This window comes from Martes martes, assembly GCF_963455335.1.
Source record: "Martes martes genome assembly, chromosome: 7".
Classification (NCBI taxonomy): Eukaryota; Metazoa; Chordata; class Mammalia; order Carnivora; family Mustelidae; genus Martes; species Martes martes.
Genome location: NC_137894.1, coordinates 38,685,480 through 38,703,131, shown reverse-complemented (window position 1 = coordinate 38,703,131; position 17,652 = coordinate 38,685,480). Strand labels below are relative to the sequence as shown.

Genomic DNA, 17,652 nt, shown 5'->3' with positions numbered 1-17,652 from the left:
CAGCTCTATGATTAGAATTATGTGAACAGTACCTGATTGTGTGAGACTTGCCAAACATAACTATCGAGGTTGGGGCTATGAAGAGAAAGCAACAAATATAAGAAATGCAGCAGCAGCTAAGTATTAAATGTTAGCACTTAATGTGCTGTGGTTTAGGGGGCACCTGGGTGGCTCAGTGGGTTAAGCCTCTGCCTTCGGCTCAGGTCATGATCTCAGGGTCCTGGGATCAAGTCCCGCATTGGGCTCTCTGCTCAGCAGGGAGCCTGCTTCCCCCTCTCTCTCTGCCTGCCTCTCTGCCTACTTGTGATCTCTGTCAAATAAATAAAACCTTAAAAAAAAAAAAAAGAAACTGTGGTTTAGGGTGTCATGTGTTACCAGCTGCCAAGTAATAATATGCATGTCTCTGGAAAATGCCTTAAACAAAACCGTAAGCACATCGAAATGGAGCACGGTACTAGAAGGTATGTTAAAACGGACGATCACATCGAATCGCATTAAAATCTGGCAAGGGCAAGGGAACTAGATTGTTTTCAGTGCAAATGAGGTCTATGATATAATTGCTTATTTTCTTTGAAATGTGTTTAATTTTGTTTTCATTCAAAGTTTAGGAATAATCAAGTAAGGCCCATAGGCACATGTATTCAAAATCAGGATGTGAGGGCTGCGTGTGTGCGTGCACACGTGTGCGTGTACTGTGTAACTTGACCACACATTAATAAAGCTCCCGACCTCCACCACCAACACCTCTGATTTGCTACTCTTTCCCACAGACCCTCACTTCAAAAGGCTTTCTGCTTTAAATTGCATTTATGAAGAAATAATTCATTTTCCCACTGAAAACTGTATCAAAGATGGGTAACTGCCAGTTAAAACCTCTAATCAAAAATAAGATAGCCAGGATTATGAATTCTAGGTAAAAGTAAAGCAATAGGATACTTTATTATGAGTCCTCGTTGACTTCTCAGGGGAAATCATGCTGTTAGTTGAAAAGTTCGTAAGAAAAACAGTGTGAAGATTCCCCTTATTGTTTTCAAACCCCCTCTCCCCCGCTCCCCACCCGAGGCCCAGTGAATCAGTGAAATGACCAGAGCTGGCATGGAAGAGGACAGCCAAGAACCTTCTAGAACTCACTCAGGCATGTAATCACCTTCTCCTTTTGCCTCCCCTTGTCCTGACAAGGCCTTGTTTGCCACCCACACTCTTGTTCCCCTCTGTGATGTAGAAAATAAAATTGTCCCCATTTCCCTTAAAATCAGCATCATGCTCAATTTTCACGTACCCTGCCACAAGAAATAAGAATAATGGATACTCCCCATTCTTCCTCTGAAAAAGCTTTCCATGTTTGCAACAGCTACTCTTAATTCTATCACCGAAGTCTTGTAACACTGTAATTTCACAGTTATTGTATTTTTAAAGTGCATTCTCCTTGATAAAAACCACTGCAGTAAGAATTTTCAAAATCATAAAGTTACCCTCTTTTCCTAAAACATAATAAAACATAAGGAAATACGACAAGATCAGAATCTGCCCTGCACTCATGCAACATAAAAGAACAGTTTAAAAAGGACAAGGAAAATGGTGGATTATCTCATTCCGGGGGGAGTGAAGGGAATGAATTAAGGCCACAACAAAACGAAACTGAAAAATTGCTAAATGAAGCTCTGAGTGGGGAAAATGAAAAATCAATGACGGAACGGAGGGAAAAAGGTACATTTTTCATCTTCATGATGCTTGATTGGGTTTGTAGAAATTCATTTCCAATTAATGTGTCTTGTGGCATTCAGCCAGGCTAGCTATGATCAGGGCACATATTTTAATCAATTTTTTTCTATTAAGTTTGAAGTAATATATAATAATAGAACGATACCATTCAAAAGGATCAGTTGAAACTGGCTTCTGAGGTAAAATAATCTAATTTGGTTTGATTTCTATCTTCTATTAAAGATAACCCAGCTTCTGTTTGAGGAGAGGAGTAGCACCCTGCTTCTTCCTGGTGCCTAAACATGACGGAGCCATATAAACATCAGGGAAGGATGAATACAATGGTTTTCCGATCTGAGGGAATAATGTATCACTGGGGAGGAAGATCGAGGGGTGTCCTAGGGAACAGGACTTTGCTGGGTTTGCTCGTTATTCTCAGACACAACCCTACAGCGCGGTCATCCCCACAGAGGAGGAAACCGAGCTTGCTAGAGTTTCATCACCCATCCTTCCCTCAGCAACCCCCTAGGATCGCCTCGGCATCAGGCTCAGTGTTAGGCACTGGGCACACAGCAGTCAGCCAGGAAGACCTGATCTCCACCTTCATGGACCACACATCCCACAGAGGAAGGCAGGCAGTAGGCAGAGAAACACCTAAGAAAGTGCAGTAAGGGAGAGGCACAGAGAAGTTTCATATCCCTGAGGCAGGATGCACCTGCCGACTGACTGCCGATGGGGTGAGGGCAGGGGTCAGACCTGGAGGCTGAAGAGGGTGACCGGCTCATCCCAGCTTTCCCAGGGCTGCCCAGGCTTTAGCACTCACAGGCAAACCAGGACAACTGGTCACCCGAGAGCTGGATGCCAGCAGGGCTGAGATATCCCTGAGGTCAAGGCCCTGGCTCTTTCTCTCACCACACTGACTGAGGTTTGCTGCCACCCTCCCCGTGGTGGTGACCTATCACTGCCACGCTGCGGGGAATCAGGCCAGGCTGGGGAGAGCTGGCTGGGATCGTCCTTTACAAAGTGTCTGCAGCAGCCCTATGTCTTGAGGCTGTTCTTTTTCCCTCTGACTTGGACAAGACTCTGCATCAAACAGGAATGTTCAGGGAGAGAAGGGTTCCAGATGAACCTACGATGAGGCATGTGGCAGCCCTAGCTCTGCAGGTGGGACAGAGCTGGTGCCTCAGCAACGGTGGTTTTTACAATGTCCCTAAGTTCAAGTGTCCAGGAGTGTGGCCCTTCACCCGCACCAGCCAGGCCAGGCTTCTCCCGGGAGCCTCTTAGCTGCCGGTCCAGCTTCTCTCCTCTCTGAGTCGCCCGGCTCCCTCCTGCCAGAGATGTCATTCTGGGGTCACATCTGACCAAGCAAAGGGCCCCACTGAGGAATGTGGAACAGGGTAACACCAGACATTTTCTCAGCTTGGTGCTGAGTGGGTGCGAACCCATGACTGGTCTCCACCTCAATTCCAGCCTCTCCATTATCCCTGCCCACTACCATCCAGTCAAACTAGACTGATAGCTCCTTGCACTCCCCCTCTACTTTCCGGTCTCCTTGTTTTTGTTTTTTGTTGTTTTGTTATTCTGTATTTTGTCTGACATGTCCTTTTCCACCCATTTAATCACTGCCTAGAAAAATCCAATCCATCCTGTAAGACGTGGTCAGTTCTCACTCCCTCCCCAAGGTCTCTGCCCCCACACCAGCGCCAAGCCCCTCGCCTACGTTACATCAGTCAATCCTTACTTACAACAGCCTCTGAAGCAGGCAAGATTACGATCGTCCTCATTTGGTTGATAAGGAAACTGAATGTTGAGAACAACTGACTTGCTCAAGACAGAAAGCCTAGTCAAGAGAGGAGCACGATGCAAAACCAGATTCAGTTTTCTCAAAGCCTATGAACTTAATCACTCCTGTCTCCAGCTTCCCTGTCCCCAGCATGCAGCTCAAACCCCTGTTTAATACTCGTCATAGTTTGCCTTGAGTTCTAGCAAGTTTTAGTATCAACCAGAAAGTCCTTTGAGAGCAAGAGCCTGATGTCCATTTTTGCATTTTGTTCATAAAAGGTGTTTCTGAAATGTGTTTTGATGGACCCATCAGGGCAGGAGAACAGGAGTACTGAAAGACAGTCAAGGGGAACAACTCCAACTTGATAAAGGGGCCATGAAAAACTCAATGGGGCAAGGATGGAGTATTGGTTAAATGCTATTAGGCAAACAAGCTTTCCATGAGCAGAAAAAAACCAAAACAAAACCCCCCAAAAACAAACAAAAATAACACACGTACAAAATGAAAAATGCAAACTTGTTTACACTATATACACAGAAATAAATTCCACATGGATTATTCTTTATTTGTTCATCAAATATTCATTGAACACCTACTATACACCAGTGACTGTTCCAGATGTTAGGAGTCTAGCCAAGAGCAAAACAGAGAAAAGCCACTGCCCTCATGGAGCTTACATTCTAGTGGGGGCAAGCAGACAACAAACAAGTAAGCAAAACAGAGAAATGCAGTATATCTATTCTAGGATGTAAGTGTATGGAGGAAAAGAGTAAGAGAAGATAAAGGCTATGAGTGTGGTAGGGGTTGTAACTAAACCATAAAGACAAAAAACAAAACCCTAAAACAATCACAAAGATATCCTGATGGCACAGATGAATGGATAAAGAAGATGTGGAATATATATACAATGGAATACTATGCAGCCATCAAAAGAAATGAAAACTTGCCATTTGTGACAACATGGATGGAACTATAGAGTATTATGCTAAGTGAAATAAGTCAATCAGAAAAAGACAATTATCATATGATCTCCCTGATATGAGGAAGTTGAGAGGCAACATTGGGGGTTTGGGGGGTAGTGAAGGAAAAAACGAAACAAAATGGGATCGGGAGGGAGACAAAACATAAGAGACTCTTAATCTCACAAAACAAACTGAGGGTTGCTGGAGGAGGGAGGGTAGGAAGAGGGTGGCTGGGTTATGGACATTGGGGAAGGTATGTGCTATGGTGAGTGCTGTGAAGTGTGTAAACCTGGAGATTCACAGACCTGTACCCCTGGGGTTTATAATACATTATATGTTAATTAAAAAAATAAATATATATATGTATATATACATTATGATGTATACATACACTATATATATAAATATACATTATATATATAATATATACTGTGTGTGTATATATATATATATCTTGATGGCAAACAAACAAGACCCAAGACACAGCACCAAAGCATTAGCCAGTTTATGAAAAATGTGTGCCTTACACAAGATACCATAAACAAAGAAACACATAAAGAAGCACATTGGCTGGGAGAAGAAACACTGTGACAAATGATCAGTATCGCAGTATGCAGAGTTCCGACAATTCAGCAGCAGAAGTGATCACCACATGGGAAAGTGCACAAGAGATAGAAACAACCAGCTCAGGAAAGGGGAGGAAGCCTGAATGGTCAACACGCTGATGAAAGGATGCTCAGCGGCACCCGGAGCCATGAGCAGTAATCTGGCTGGAGCAAATTACAATCAAAACAAAGAGGTACTATGTCACAGCCGGCTAAAATTACAGTCCAACAGCGCCAAGAGGTGGTGAGGATGTGGGGAAATCCACACTCCTGGTGGGCGGAAGTGGGCGCACCCTCCGGAGACCAACTGGGCCGTATCTAATGAAGGGAAAACTGTGCCGACCCAAGGCCGAAGCAGGTCCTCCTCCAGCCACACTCCCCAACGACAGAAGCAAAGAGACTGCTTGGCATTGTTTGTAAAAGAATAAAAATCTGGAAACAAGTCAAACATCTATCAATAGGACACATGACATTACATTAATTCAATGAAATATTAGAGATCCACTAAAATAAATAGCGTAGCTCCATAGGCAGCAACAAGAAAAACAAAAACAGAACTGGGGAAAAGAGTAAGTTGAATGCATTATACAATAAAATCTACTTACTTGGAGATTATAAACAAAGATGGACATACATTTTTAAACACATACATGGGGCTAAATACTGATAATAGGTACATACGTATGTCGTAAAAACATCAAAACGTGGCCTAGATGGAGACCAAATGGCTTCTGAAGTGGGAGGGAGTGGGGAAGAAGGGAAAAGACCAGAGGAATAAAAAGAACCTCCTTCTACTTTTTTATTTTACTTGGAAAAAATCTGAAATATGCCACGATGTTAACATTTTGGCACTTCTAGAGGAGAGTACCTGGGTCTTTGTTTTTACTATTCTCTCTCATTTTCCATATTGCAATTTGTTTTCAAATTTAAAAATACACAAAAATAAGAAGCAAAGAGGGAACACTGGCTTTGGAGCCAAAGATCTTGTTGTGGCCCCAACACCATCATCATTTGCTGAGAGACTGCCAGCTACTTATTATTTAAGAGTCTAAGTTTCAGTTTTCTGTGCCCCTCCACCCCCCCAAAAAACTATGTTAATCATATGCCCCATAGGAGGATGAATGTGGGAATGTTAGGTCTAGATACATGGCCGAGAAGCACGAGAAACTTTCAGTAGCTGATAGGGACTTGAACACGAGTGCAACCTCACAAACTCTACGGGTAGAACATAGACACCCAGGTCTCCAAGAAATATTTCACAGCCAATCGCAAACAATCTCAACAAAGAGAAGGTGAAGTCAGTGACATTTACAAAGAAAAGACCTCCTCCCTTAAAAAGACAGTTTATATCCTGAATATATTAATCAGCAGGTGTCATAAAAGAAATCTGCAATATTTCCATAACAGATAGGGAAAGAAAAGCTTCGCACACACGGCGAGCTTTCTGATACCTTCTTAAAACATCACATTTTAGATAAGGTGTCTAAGATTTCAAAATAAAGAAGTGACTAATACATTGAACGGGAAAATTTTAAACTGTAACGTTTTTATTTACTCTAAATAAATTCTGCTTCAAACATCTGAGTAATTCCTCCTTTGGGCAGGGATGTGAGGGGCCAAGGGACAAAACCGTAGCCTTAAGAATCCCAGGCTTCCTTCACCATCCACTGCCTACTTGCTATCATGGGGCAGAAGCACCTGAATGAGAGACCAAAGACAAATACTGACAGAAACCATTTACCTGCCAACTCTGCCACGGGGAAGTGGGGGCAGAGACCCACCCAGTGCCTAAGTGACACCCTGCCCCTTAATGAAGCCACTCCCTCAGCCCAGGCTGCCAGCTCATCAGGCTAACCCACGCACTACTACCACCACGGCTGCCGCTGCTACCTCTACCAGTCTTCAGTAACACTGTAAAGTTTTAATGACCGACCAGCCCCTGTGGCTTGTCTCAAGAAGATCTCTATAAAAATGAAGCAGGCATGGAGTATATTTCACTTCAATATATTTCAACCAAATACATGTCTCTTTCCTTCAGACAGACCTCTCCTTTCCACGAAGTTAGCTGAACTGTCTATATGGGCAGAACGCCCATGGAGATACAAAGCAAACCAAACCCGGCCTCAACAAAGAGAATGCTACGTTGACTAGCGCTTTGGATCTCCATTCCAAGAGGACACCTGAGGGCCACTTCCCACATGCAAATATAACCAAACCACACGGACGCTTGGCTGCTTCCGTGTTACGTGGGGGTGATCTGGTGGGAAACACTTCCTTCCCGGAGCACTCGAGTTCTTCAAGCCCGCATCCCAGCCTTAGCAGGTGTCCTCGGCAGCTTTCCAGAAGGGAGGCTTCCTTTCCCAAGATCTTAGAACCAGCCTCCACCTGGCAGTTCCTGAATTATTTTTTAGTATTATTTTTCACAGCAGCTCTTTGTTTGAGGTCTAGAAACCCAAGCTTCTAAAAATATCCCTTGAGTTCTCGGGAGTCTGCAGCGTGAGGCTGGACAAGTGGCGGTGAGGGTGTGTGGTGTTTTCACAAATGAGAGCCCTACGTGGTCAGTTTCCTTTCCACAGCATGTCCTTCCGTTTCGTTCATCGGCTCATCACAGAGAGACATGCCACCTCTTCCCAGCAGAGGACAAGTGTTCTTCTAATCTCGAACAGTAAAAGGAATTGCTTCCAACCCAGGCTACCATTTTATCATCTTCCAAAGAACCGGAGACTAAATCTGGAGAAGAGCTCGTGTGACATGATCTGGAAACGGGAATTGAGTGGATTAGGGTTGTGGGCTCAGTGCTCTGGCTCCGTTCCCCTACCCCCCATTGGCTGAACTACCAGGGATGCTCTGAATCACCTAAACACAGGGAACTGGGCAGAAATGTCCTTTTGTGCTGTACATTTCAGCACACCACACGGTAGTTTTAAAACGACCTAAGTGCTAACAAACGGCTGCTCCATTTAAAATGGAATATTCTTGGGCTGGAGAGAATGTAAAAAGGTTTTAGTTGTCTTGTGTGTAAATATTTTACTCAAGGGACTGGTGGCTGAGATGGAACAGAGCATGGAACATAGAAGAGAAGAGAGAAGGGGCGCCTGGGTGGCTCAGTGGGTTAAGCCTCTGCCTTCGGCTCAGGTCATGATCCCAGGGTCCTGGGATCGAGCCCCACATCAGGCTCTCTGCTCAGCGGGGAGCCTGGTCCCCCCCCCTTTCTGCCTGTCTCTCTGCCTACTTGTGATCTCTGTCAAATAAATAAATAAAATCTTTAAAAAAAAAAAGAGGAGAGAGAAGCCTTCCCAAAGATTCCATTTGGCTCATAAGACTCCCAAAGCAGAGGACAGCTGTGTGTGTGTCTGTCAAGAAAGCAACTCGGCTACTTCTGCTTTTAATTCCTTTAACTTGACACAGCAGGATCCCATCCACCCATAATGATAATAGTAGCAGCTTGTATTTATTGGGTAGTTCCTATGCTCTGATGAATATGCTGTAAGTATTTTATGTGCATCATCTCATTTAACTCTTACCAAAAATATCCTCTTGGATGGACAGTGTTATTAACCCCATCTTACAAACAAGAAAACCAACTTTTTGAAGCTTCCACAGCTAGTAAACGCAGGTCGGATTCTCAAGTCCTGGCTCATGTCCATCGTCTCTGCCGCCTCTCATTGTGTACCCTTCAAGGTCTCTAACTGCACTTCTCCTAGGTGTCTAATGCAGGGGATGCCTGCAAATTCAGGGCCGAGGGGGTAAGTTCTAGGAACTTGAAAAAAGGAGAAGAGAAGCCCTGCTTTGCTGACTGGCTCAAGAAGAGCCAGAAACCAGAAACCCAAACCGCAGCTCTCAGAAAAGTTACTCCTCATCTGTTCTCTCCAATCTGGGTTGTTTCTCCCCCGAAACTGCTGCATTATGTAAATGGCTCTCAAAACAAACAAACCAACAAAACAAAACAAAAAACAAACAAAAAACCCAAAAGGATGATAATTAAATACATTCAAGTTCATTTCCTAGGAATTGCCAAACTGTTCTGCTTCATTTTGCACCTGAGAAGCAGCTATCATTTCAACAAGGTCCTGTGTTCTCTTTCTAAAGAGGTACGGTGGGGGGCGCCTGGGTGGCTCAGTCGGTTAAGCCTCTGCCTTCAGCTTAGGTCATGATCTCAGGGTCCTGGGATCGAAACCCACATCAGGCTCCTTGCTGAGTAGGGAGCCTGCTTCTCCCCTGCCTGCCATTCCCCCAGCTTGTGCTTGCCCTCTCCCTCTCTCTCTAAAATAAATAAATAAATAAATAGGTACAGTGGGACCAAGTATAAGGTCTTGTGGATAGACAGAAGGAATTTAAACCATGGCAAGACCTAACACCCATACCCATAAGCATGAGGGAAGAGGATCCCTGAGAACCACTGCTGGTCTCTTTGCCAGTGGCAGGTTCTCAGTTTCCAAGGCCACTAGGCGGACTAGATTTTGTGCCCTTAAGTTTAGTTATTTCACAAATGTGTGCCACCTACCACCTTGGGGACATCTCTCTAGATGCATCTGGGGAGGCTCTGGGAGGTTTTGTATCTGGACACCACCGGTCAGTATGGCAGGAAGCGTGGGCTGTGAAAGCACCCTCTCCCGATGGGGCTGGCAGCAAGTGCTAGATCCCCTGACAAGACCACACGGTCACACACTGGGACCAGCTCTCTGCGTCCCTGCTCATGGTCCTTGCTCAGTGGTCTCCCTGCCTCTTTCCTGGAGCCGTAACGACTCCAGTCCCAGCTTACTGCCAGCTTTCCAGCTCAGGGACAGCAGCTTGTGAGAGAGGCAGGCTGAACATATGAACACATAGAGACCCCACGTGGGGACCCAAGCCACTACTGTAGAGATTCAGAGCACTGCTTCTCCATCCTGGCTGCATACTGGAATCTTGTGCAGCTTAAAAAACAAAAAGACAAAAAAAAAAAAAATACCCTAACCCCTGCCCTGCCCAGCACCCTCCTCCCACTGCCAACTGCCAGGCCTGGCATGTTTTAGAGCTCCCCGAGTGAGCTGAACACGCAGCCTGGATGGAGAAGCACTAACAGGAAAACCCATTCCGTCCACCTTTGCACTCATCAAACATCTAAATCACAGAGGGGGACACGTGGAAATGGAAGGGCTTTCTGCAAAAGAAGAGTCTTAAAGCCAGATCGGTTTCCTCTACCACTGTAAGGACACCCGGTGAGACACATCCTGCTGGAAGAACCCCTTTGTCCACGGAGACCGCAATGGGAAGCGAGAAAAGGAGGTGGTAAACTGGAAGGATTCCTAAGGCTGAAGACGGAGAAGGTCAAGGAGCTCTCTCTGAAATTACCGTGTAGTCAGCTGAATGATATCACTGCCTATTGGCAAAAATGTGAGATTCCCCCCCTTTCAGAGAGCAAATAGGAATTTCTTTTCTCCTCCAGGTAATTTTCTCCTTGGCAGGAAAGCTGCTTTGGTTGGCAGGGGACTGCCTGGAGTGAGAGCAGGTGAAGAGGTGTGAAAGACCTGCCAGGGGGCGGAGGGGGCGGGGAGACACGAATCTGGCGTCAGGCTCCGCCCAGACTTTTGCTCCTCCCCATTTCTGGATTCCCTGAAAGGTAAGCTAAGAATGCAGCCTGACTCAAGACAAAGGCAGACGAAGGACCGCCAGTCCCAACAAGACTTTCCAACAGACGAGAGAAGCCGATATGAGAGGAGTCTGGAAGGCAGGTCACATGAGATGGTAAGACCCAGAAGGGCAGGACCACACCTGCCCCAGGCACAGAGAAAAGTGCTGGTGCTTATCTGGTGAATCCACAGACCAGTGCATTTCCCCCACAGGTGCTATTTTCAGTCCCTCTATATTTTGTGGCAAACCCTTAAAAGTATAAAAGGGGCATATATGGGCTCATTTTGTTGTTTTTTTGTTTTGGTTTGGTTTGGGGGTTTGTTTTTTTGTTTTTTTGTCAGAGCCACAACCAGTTAAAAGAACTACTGATGGGAGGGAGGTAACCAATCCCTGACATTGACCACAAAAGGAGATGTAATTTGCTAGAAAGATCTACCTGCGGGTATCTGGTCCCACACGTCACATAAGATACTATGCTTCAAACTCGACCCCATAAAAGGTATACCAACCCCTCACTGAGAAGGGCCCATCCTGCACCGACCTGCGGTTAGCCCATCCTGCACACTGAAAGTCAAGGCCTTATTGGGCCAATGACTGCGAAACGGAGGCTGGCTGGGTTTTATTCATTGTATTATTATTAAGAAACTATGTCCTACTCAAAGTGGAAGGAAATACAGGGGTTAACATTTAAGGATTCCAAGAACCTCAGTAACACCCTTTTTCAGTTTTGAGCTGAAAAAAGCAGCCCATCATTTCAATAAACAAAGCTTCTTCGTAGACATTATGGCGAAAATGACGCCAGCAGTGGGTGCAGACTGGCTCCCCACCTTTGGGAAATGTGACGCCAGCACGCGCAAGAGCTTTCAGACTTCTTGTGCGGGAAGCAAGACTGTCCCTAACATCTGCCACACAGAAAGTCTGCCTCTATTTCTAGGTCAAGTTTGTCCCAATATCTGGATCGTGGAAGGTCACAGATAAAAATGAACTTCTCAAGTCAGACATTATCAATCTGCTAATTGTGCTGCTTATGCAAAGGAATGATAATGCCAAGATCACAAAGCCCTGCAGACAATAACGCAGACTTTCTATAAAGAGCTTCTAGCACAAGTCCTAAGGAATGTACGTGTGAGGGAGGGCTAACTACCTTCCCAGGGAAGCCGATATTAGAAATGTTTTCTTCATGCGAAATGAAAAGCTGAAATTTGCCTCTTTGCAAATGCCACTCAGGGCTTGTGGCCTGGCCTTGCCTCAAAACGCTAAACAAGAAAGCAGGGACGCCTGGATGGCTCAGTCAGTTAAGTGGCTGCCTTTGGCTTGGGTCATGATCTCAGCATCCTGGGATCGAGGCCCACATCAGGCTGCTTGCTTGGCGGGGAGCCTGTTTCTCCCTCTGCTTCTGCTTGTGCTCTAACAAATAAATGAAATCTTAAAAAAAATAAAATAAAATCTCTGGGGAGCCTGGGTGGCTCAGTGGGTTAAAGCTTCTGCCTTCGGCTCAGGTCATGATCCCAGGGTCCTGGGATCGAGCCCCGCATCGGGCTCTCTGCTCAGCAGGAAGCCTGCTTCCTCCACTCTCTCTCTCTCTCTGCCTGCCTCTCTTCCTATTTGTGATCTCTGTCAAATAAATAAATAAATTCTTTAAAAAAAAAAAAAAAGGCATTCTGAGACGTGAACTCAGCTCTCATGCCTCTCCTTGGCCATCTCTTGGCCAAGTCCTTCAGTCACTCCCTGAATCACTAGAGCTCTCAACTCCTTTCCAACCTGACTCTGCTCTTCCAAATGTGTTTATTGGTCGATGCCCCTTTTCAATGTTTGCAACTTAAAAAATAAAAAAATCTCCTCACACCACGGGCTGCAGCAACTGAAAGTGTAAACCATCCTTTTGTGGTGTAAGTTAGCATGGTATGCTGGGAAAACACATTCCTTCTTACTACTGTTTTAGGTAGTTGCTAAAACTTAGAATAGAAAGTCCCTCTTTTCTTTCTGGTCCCCATGCACTGTGGAAACCCAGCTGGGGGTGGTGCTCAGTCTGATGACAGAGCCACCCTACATTTCAGCCTGCGGTTTCATTCTGGTGACTGTGTCTTCCAGACCCCATCGGCCGGACTTAGAGAAGCTTGTTTGGGAGACGGTGTGTCATAGGTAGAAAAGGCAGGCATGGACAGTGATCTTTATATGCTTCTCTATTTTCATATATCAATTTCCCTTGGCTCCCCTCAAATGGGTTTCTCTGTTTTATTCCAGAAATTAGAAACCAGAGACTCCTAAACCACTTGAAAGTGTCTTTGGAAGAAGGATCTCTGACTTAGGAACCAATCTTCAACCCCAACAGATAATAAACGAAACAGAAGCCAAGTGGTACAAGGCTCTGCTCCCTGGTTTTCTAAGATAAAATCTAAGAACAGGGCACACCACCTCGCTGTGGTGAGCTGGAAGAAATGCAGGGCTCCACAGTCAAAGGCACATGGGGAAACGGGGACAGCCTTGTTTAGAGTTCCTGTGCGTGAGATTCAGAAGCCGAAAAGCTACGATCTGACAGCCGTCGCTGCCTGAGGTGCTAACTAAGCATGACGGAGCAAGGCTTTTCCTGGGCAAAAACGCTCCTGATGCATAGCCTGTGTCGCTAACTGGGCAGGACCCACCCGTCACTGTGGCTCCTGCCTGGGTGTGCAGTGGGAGTGCAGAGGGTCTCCTCGTTCTTCTGTTCTGCTCTCTGACACTCGCAGATGCGCCAGCGTTAAGACTCACGGGAGTCAGCATGGTATGACTGCATTTCTTATTTAGGCAACGGATTTTACCTAATGTGTATATTTATCCAACAAGAGAAGAAAGTACCCCTCCCCAAACTCACAGTCCACTAATATTGCTCCACTAATATTGCCAACATTTTAGAGATTAATAGGCATATTTTAATCCTCTCTTTGTCTGTTACATGTGTAATGTATCAGTAGGCATGCTTTTAATTTCAATAATTCATTAACAGATAACTTTTCAGAGCAGTGCTTAATATAAGGAAAGTGTTTTTTTCAGTTTTTCCACTGCCAACCAAGCATTTAATTAAATTAGAGCCCTCTCGATGCACGAGAGAGAGTTAGACCATAGGGACTTTATAACATTGTTAGGACTAACTGTTCTTTTTTTTCTATCAGATGTATTAATAGAGCAAGAAAGATACAAGAATATGTGACTCACTGTACTACAGTGTGGGATTTCTCCTACTGAGCACCACGGGAAAGAGAGACAGATTATAGTAACACAAGTGAAAGAATTTTTTTTCCTCTGGTAGAAATATAAATGTTCAACTTACCTGTTTTTTCCATTTAGAAAAACAGACAAGTAAGCTATGTCCGGCACACAGTAAACATGTAACTTGGTCGGATGTCCCACAGACGGAGAGAGAAAGGATGGAGAAGAGAATGAAGGAAGAAAAGACAGGGTCCCTGGGAGAGAGGCAGCCAGGTGCAAGGACGTGCAGACACCTGAGCTGAAGGAAACACCGGGGGCTCCCCTGAGCAGTAGGCACGCCCCTGGGGAATCACAGCTCTCTGAAGGCCAGTGAGCTTACAGAATGGCTTCCAGGCCTTCTTAATTGTGACACTTGGATCTGATTAGAGGGATGATCACCAGTCCCCGGGGGTGGGCGGAGGTGGCACATGTGAGGAAATTTCCCTCTGGGCCATGAAGACAGCAGCCTGAGGACCTCCGCTGGTGAGCCTCTGAGAACTGAGCTGAGAGGCAGAGCCAGCTCTAGGGCTGACGGGTCCCCAAGACAGGCAGCTGTCCTGGCCCGTGACCTCTCTCAGGGGCTTACCTCCTCAACCATCTGCTTGACTTTCTTCTGCTGACAATGCACCATGTCGTCCAGGTGCCGGATCCGTTCCCGGAGGCTGGTCGACGCCTCCTCCAGCTGCTGATACCTGACAGAGTGAGGGAGCAGAGTGAGGCACAGGGTCCTCAACCAGAGCAGCCCCGCCAGCACCGAGGCGTGGTGGAAGGGAGCCTCACCCGAAACAGGAAAGGCTGCCCCACCTCGCATGCCTCCTACTCCATGAGTCTCCTGGGGGGGGCTCACTACCTGTCAACCACCCACCCCGGGAGGAGCACAGGACTTTTACTCAAGTTCCCCCTTGCAAGGTTCACCTTGTATAAGGACAGCAACACTACTTTCCAGGGACTGAAATGGAATTGGGGGGGCACCATGTACAGAATGGGGGGCTCTCTGTCCATGAGTTAATATAATACTCTACACTATACATTTATACAAGTCAAACGCCTCGATTCGGAAAACAGAGGAGGCGGGAGTCTCTGACCACAACCCACTATCTGAAACCAAGGGGCTGAGTCCTGGGAAATCTGGAACTCCAGTTGTCTACACATCATTTATTCTGAAAAACTGGGAAACACGGTGAAAGACCTTCTCTGCATCCAAACAGATGGGGCTGCATCCTAAGACACTTGAAATTTTGTCTTAGCACTGCACAAACCACCCTCGGCCTTTGCTCAGTTCGGTGAGACCAGAGGAAGTAGCGGACAGACTCTTCAGTGCTTGGGGGCCACTGGAATGGAGCTGGGGACACAGGGTCTGGCGGTCGGCTTACCCCTTCCCTCTCTGCCAGGCTACGTTAAAGTCTACAGAAGATTTCGAAGTCCGAAGTCGCAGAGAGGAAGGGAAACAGACATTTTGCAGCACAAACCACATGGCAGGCAGCAGGCGCCCCATCTCCCTCGCAGTTAATGACCCCATGAGACCAGCACTCATGGTCACCCCCTCCCCTTTAAAAGGAATTCTCACTTTGCAGATAAGGAATCTCAGCAAAGCTGCAAAATTAAGCAGCTGGTTCAAATTGCTCGAATCATCCCAACCTCGCTTTCTTTCAGCAGAGGGCGGTGCACAACCTCTCTGCCTTCTGATTTCTGGGGGAGACAGGTACTACCGCCCCCTCATTTTTGATGCAGATTTTTATATGCCCACAGGCAGGGCACAAGGCCAGGTTTGAGTAAACAATGTCTGGACACACAAAAAAAGGCATTTTAAAATTAGTTTCCATTGCAGTGGTATTTAGTCACAGATGATGTGTGTTCTCATCAACAAGGTGCATCCTGTGGAGTTGAAGGTCATGGAGAACATTTAGAGACTGAACTTTTGCACCCGAGAGAGCCCGCAGGGTGCTTCTCTGCTCTACCAACCAGTCATGGGCTGCAAGACGTGGCTGTGAGCGCCCGGAGAAACTGGCCCCGGGGCAGAAGCTCTCAGCCTGATGTTCAACATGTAGGAGTCTGCGATGGTGATGACCAAGGGAAGGAAAATGCGAGGACCTGCTGAGCCCATGGAAACGCAGCATTTCCACCACCCGAGTCCGTTACACGGTAAAGGGAATCCGTCTTACCTTTCCTTGTCAGAGTCCATTATTTCCCCTGACATTTCTGTTTCATGCTCCAGGAGCTGGAGTTGCAGCTGATGACGTTCCTGAAACAGATACCGATATTTGAATCAGTGCATGTATATCGAGTGATTCCAGCACTCTTGGGGTCAAGTCTATAGGACGCCCAGTGGGGTCTACGCACCCACCCACCAGAGTCCAACCGAAGCTCGAAATTGCCAAAGCTCCTGGTCTGCATTTAAATATCCTGGATAAAGCCATTCAAGGTTTCTTTTTATGGGGCGACTGGGTGGCTTAGTCGGTTAAGTATCCAACCCTTGGTTTGGGCCTACGTGACAATCTCAAGGTCATGAGATCGAACCCCATGTCAGGGCTCCATGCTCAGCGGGGAGTCTGTTTGAGGATTTGCTCTCTGCCTCTGCCTCTCCCCCTGCTTGTGTGCACTCTCTCTCTAATAAAAACAAAGAAATCTTTAATAGGTCAATGAATAAGTATCCCATCAACCTAGGTTCAGATATCTTGTGAGAATTTATAGTTCTAGAAAATGAAAATCCATACTCCTCAGTCAGTGGCCTGTGATATTGCAAAATTCTTGATGAATTTCTGCGTCATCAAGGAAAGAGTCTCTGGAATTTGGGTAATACCCTATATACTAAGCTGGGTGGTGGTTACACGTGTAGGTTCCCTTGTAAAAGCGTGTTGTGACCATCAGAATAATGGGTGGCCCCCCAGCGATGGCCACATCCTAAGGTCTGAGACCTGGGTGCCTGTGGCCTTACCCAGAAAAAGGAACTTTGCAGGTGGGATTAAGTTAAGGGTCTTAACATGGCCAAATGACCCTGGATTATCCAGGTGGCCCTTATTGGCAGGAGCCAGAAAAAGACAGACTGGAAAATGCTACACTGTTGGCTTCGAAGCTGCCAGCTAGAGCCCCGAGTCAAGGAACGCAGGCAGCCTCTAGAAGTTAGAAAAGCCTAGCAAGGAGCCTGGGTAGTAGTGGGTTGAGCCTCTGCCTTCAGCTCAGGTCATGATCTCAGGGTCCTGGGATCAAGCCCCATGTCGGGCTCTCTGCCCAGCGGGGACCCTGCTTTCCCCTCTCTCTGCCTGCCTCTCTGCCTACTTGTGATCTCTGTCAAATAAATAAATAAAATCTTCCCAAAAAAAAAAAAGCCTAGCAAATGGCCTCTCCTCTAGAGCTTCCAGAAGGGACCCAGCCCTGCCCACACCTTGATTTTAGCACTTCCCGGATCTCCAGTACCATAGGACAATAAACTGGGGTTGTTTTAAGCCACTCACAGTGGTGATTTATTACAGCAGCCATAGGAAACTAGCACATATATCAAGCTATCCATTAAGATTTGTATCCTTTGCTCTATATATCCAAATTTTAGAGTTTATCCAAAAAGATAATATAAGAGTATGGACTATTATTTCCTTGGACAAAGTGGAAAATGTTAATAAAAGTGTAGCACCCCATTGGGGAGGGTATGTGCTATGGTGAGTGCTGTGAAGTGTGTAAACTTGGCAATTCACAGACCTGTACCCCTGGGGCTAATAATACATTATATGTTAATTAAAAAAAGTGTAGCACCCAGGGGTACCTGGGTGGC

General features: G+C 46.2%; 1 protein-coding gene across 3 annotated transcripts in view; it reads right to left on the bottom strand.

The window, feature by feature from the left end:
• MYZAP (myocardial zonula adherens protein) overlaps nt 1-17,652 on the bottom strand; it is an 89,189-nt gene that overhangs the window by 28,236 nt on the left and 43,301 nt on the right. For all 3 annotated transcript variants that reach the window (XM_080808171.1, XM_080808169.1, XM_080808170.1), the window contains exons 9-10: nt 16,049-16,128; nt 14,473-14,578 (exon numbers count right to left, since the gene is read on the bottom strand). In XM_080808171.1, coding sequence (XP_080664297.1) covers nt 14,473-14,578; nt 16,049-16,128 — 186 coding nt within the window. The remainder of the gene's footprint in view (nt 1-14,472; nt 14,579-16,048; nt 16,129-17,652) is intronic.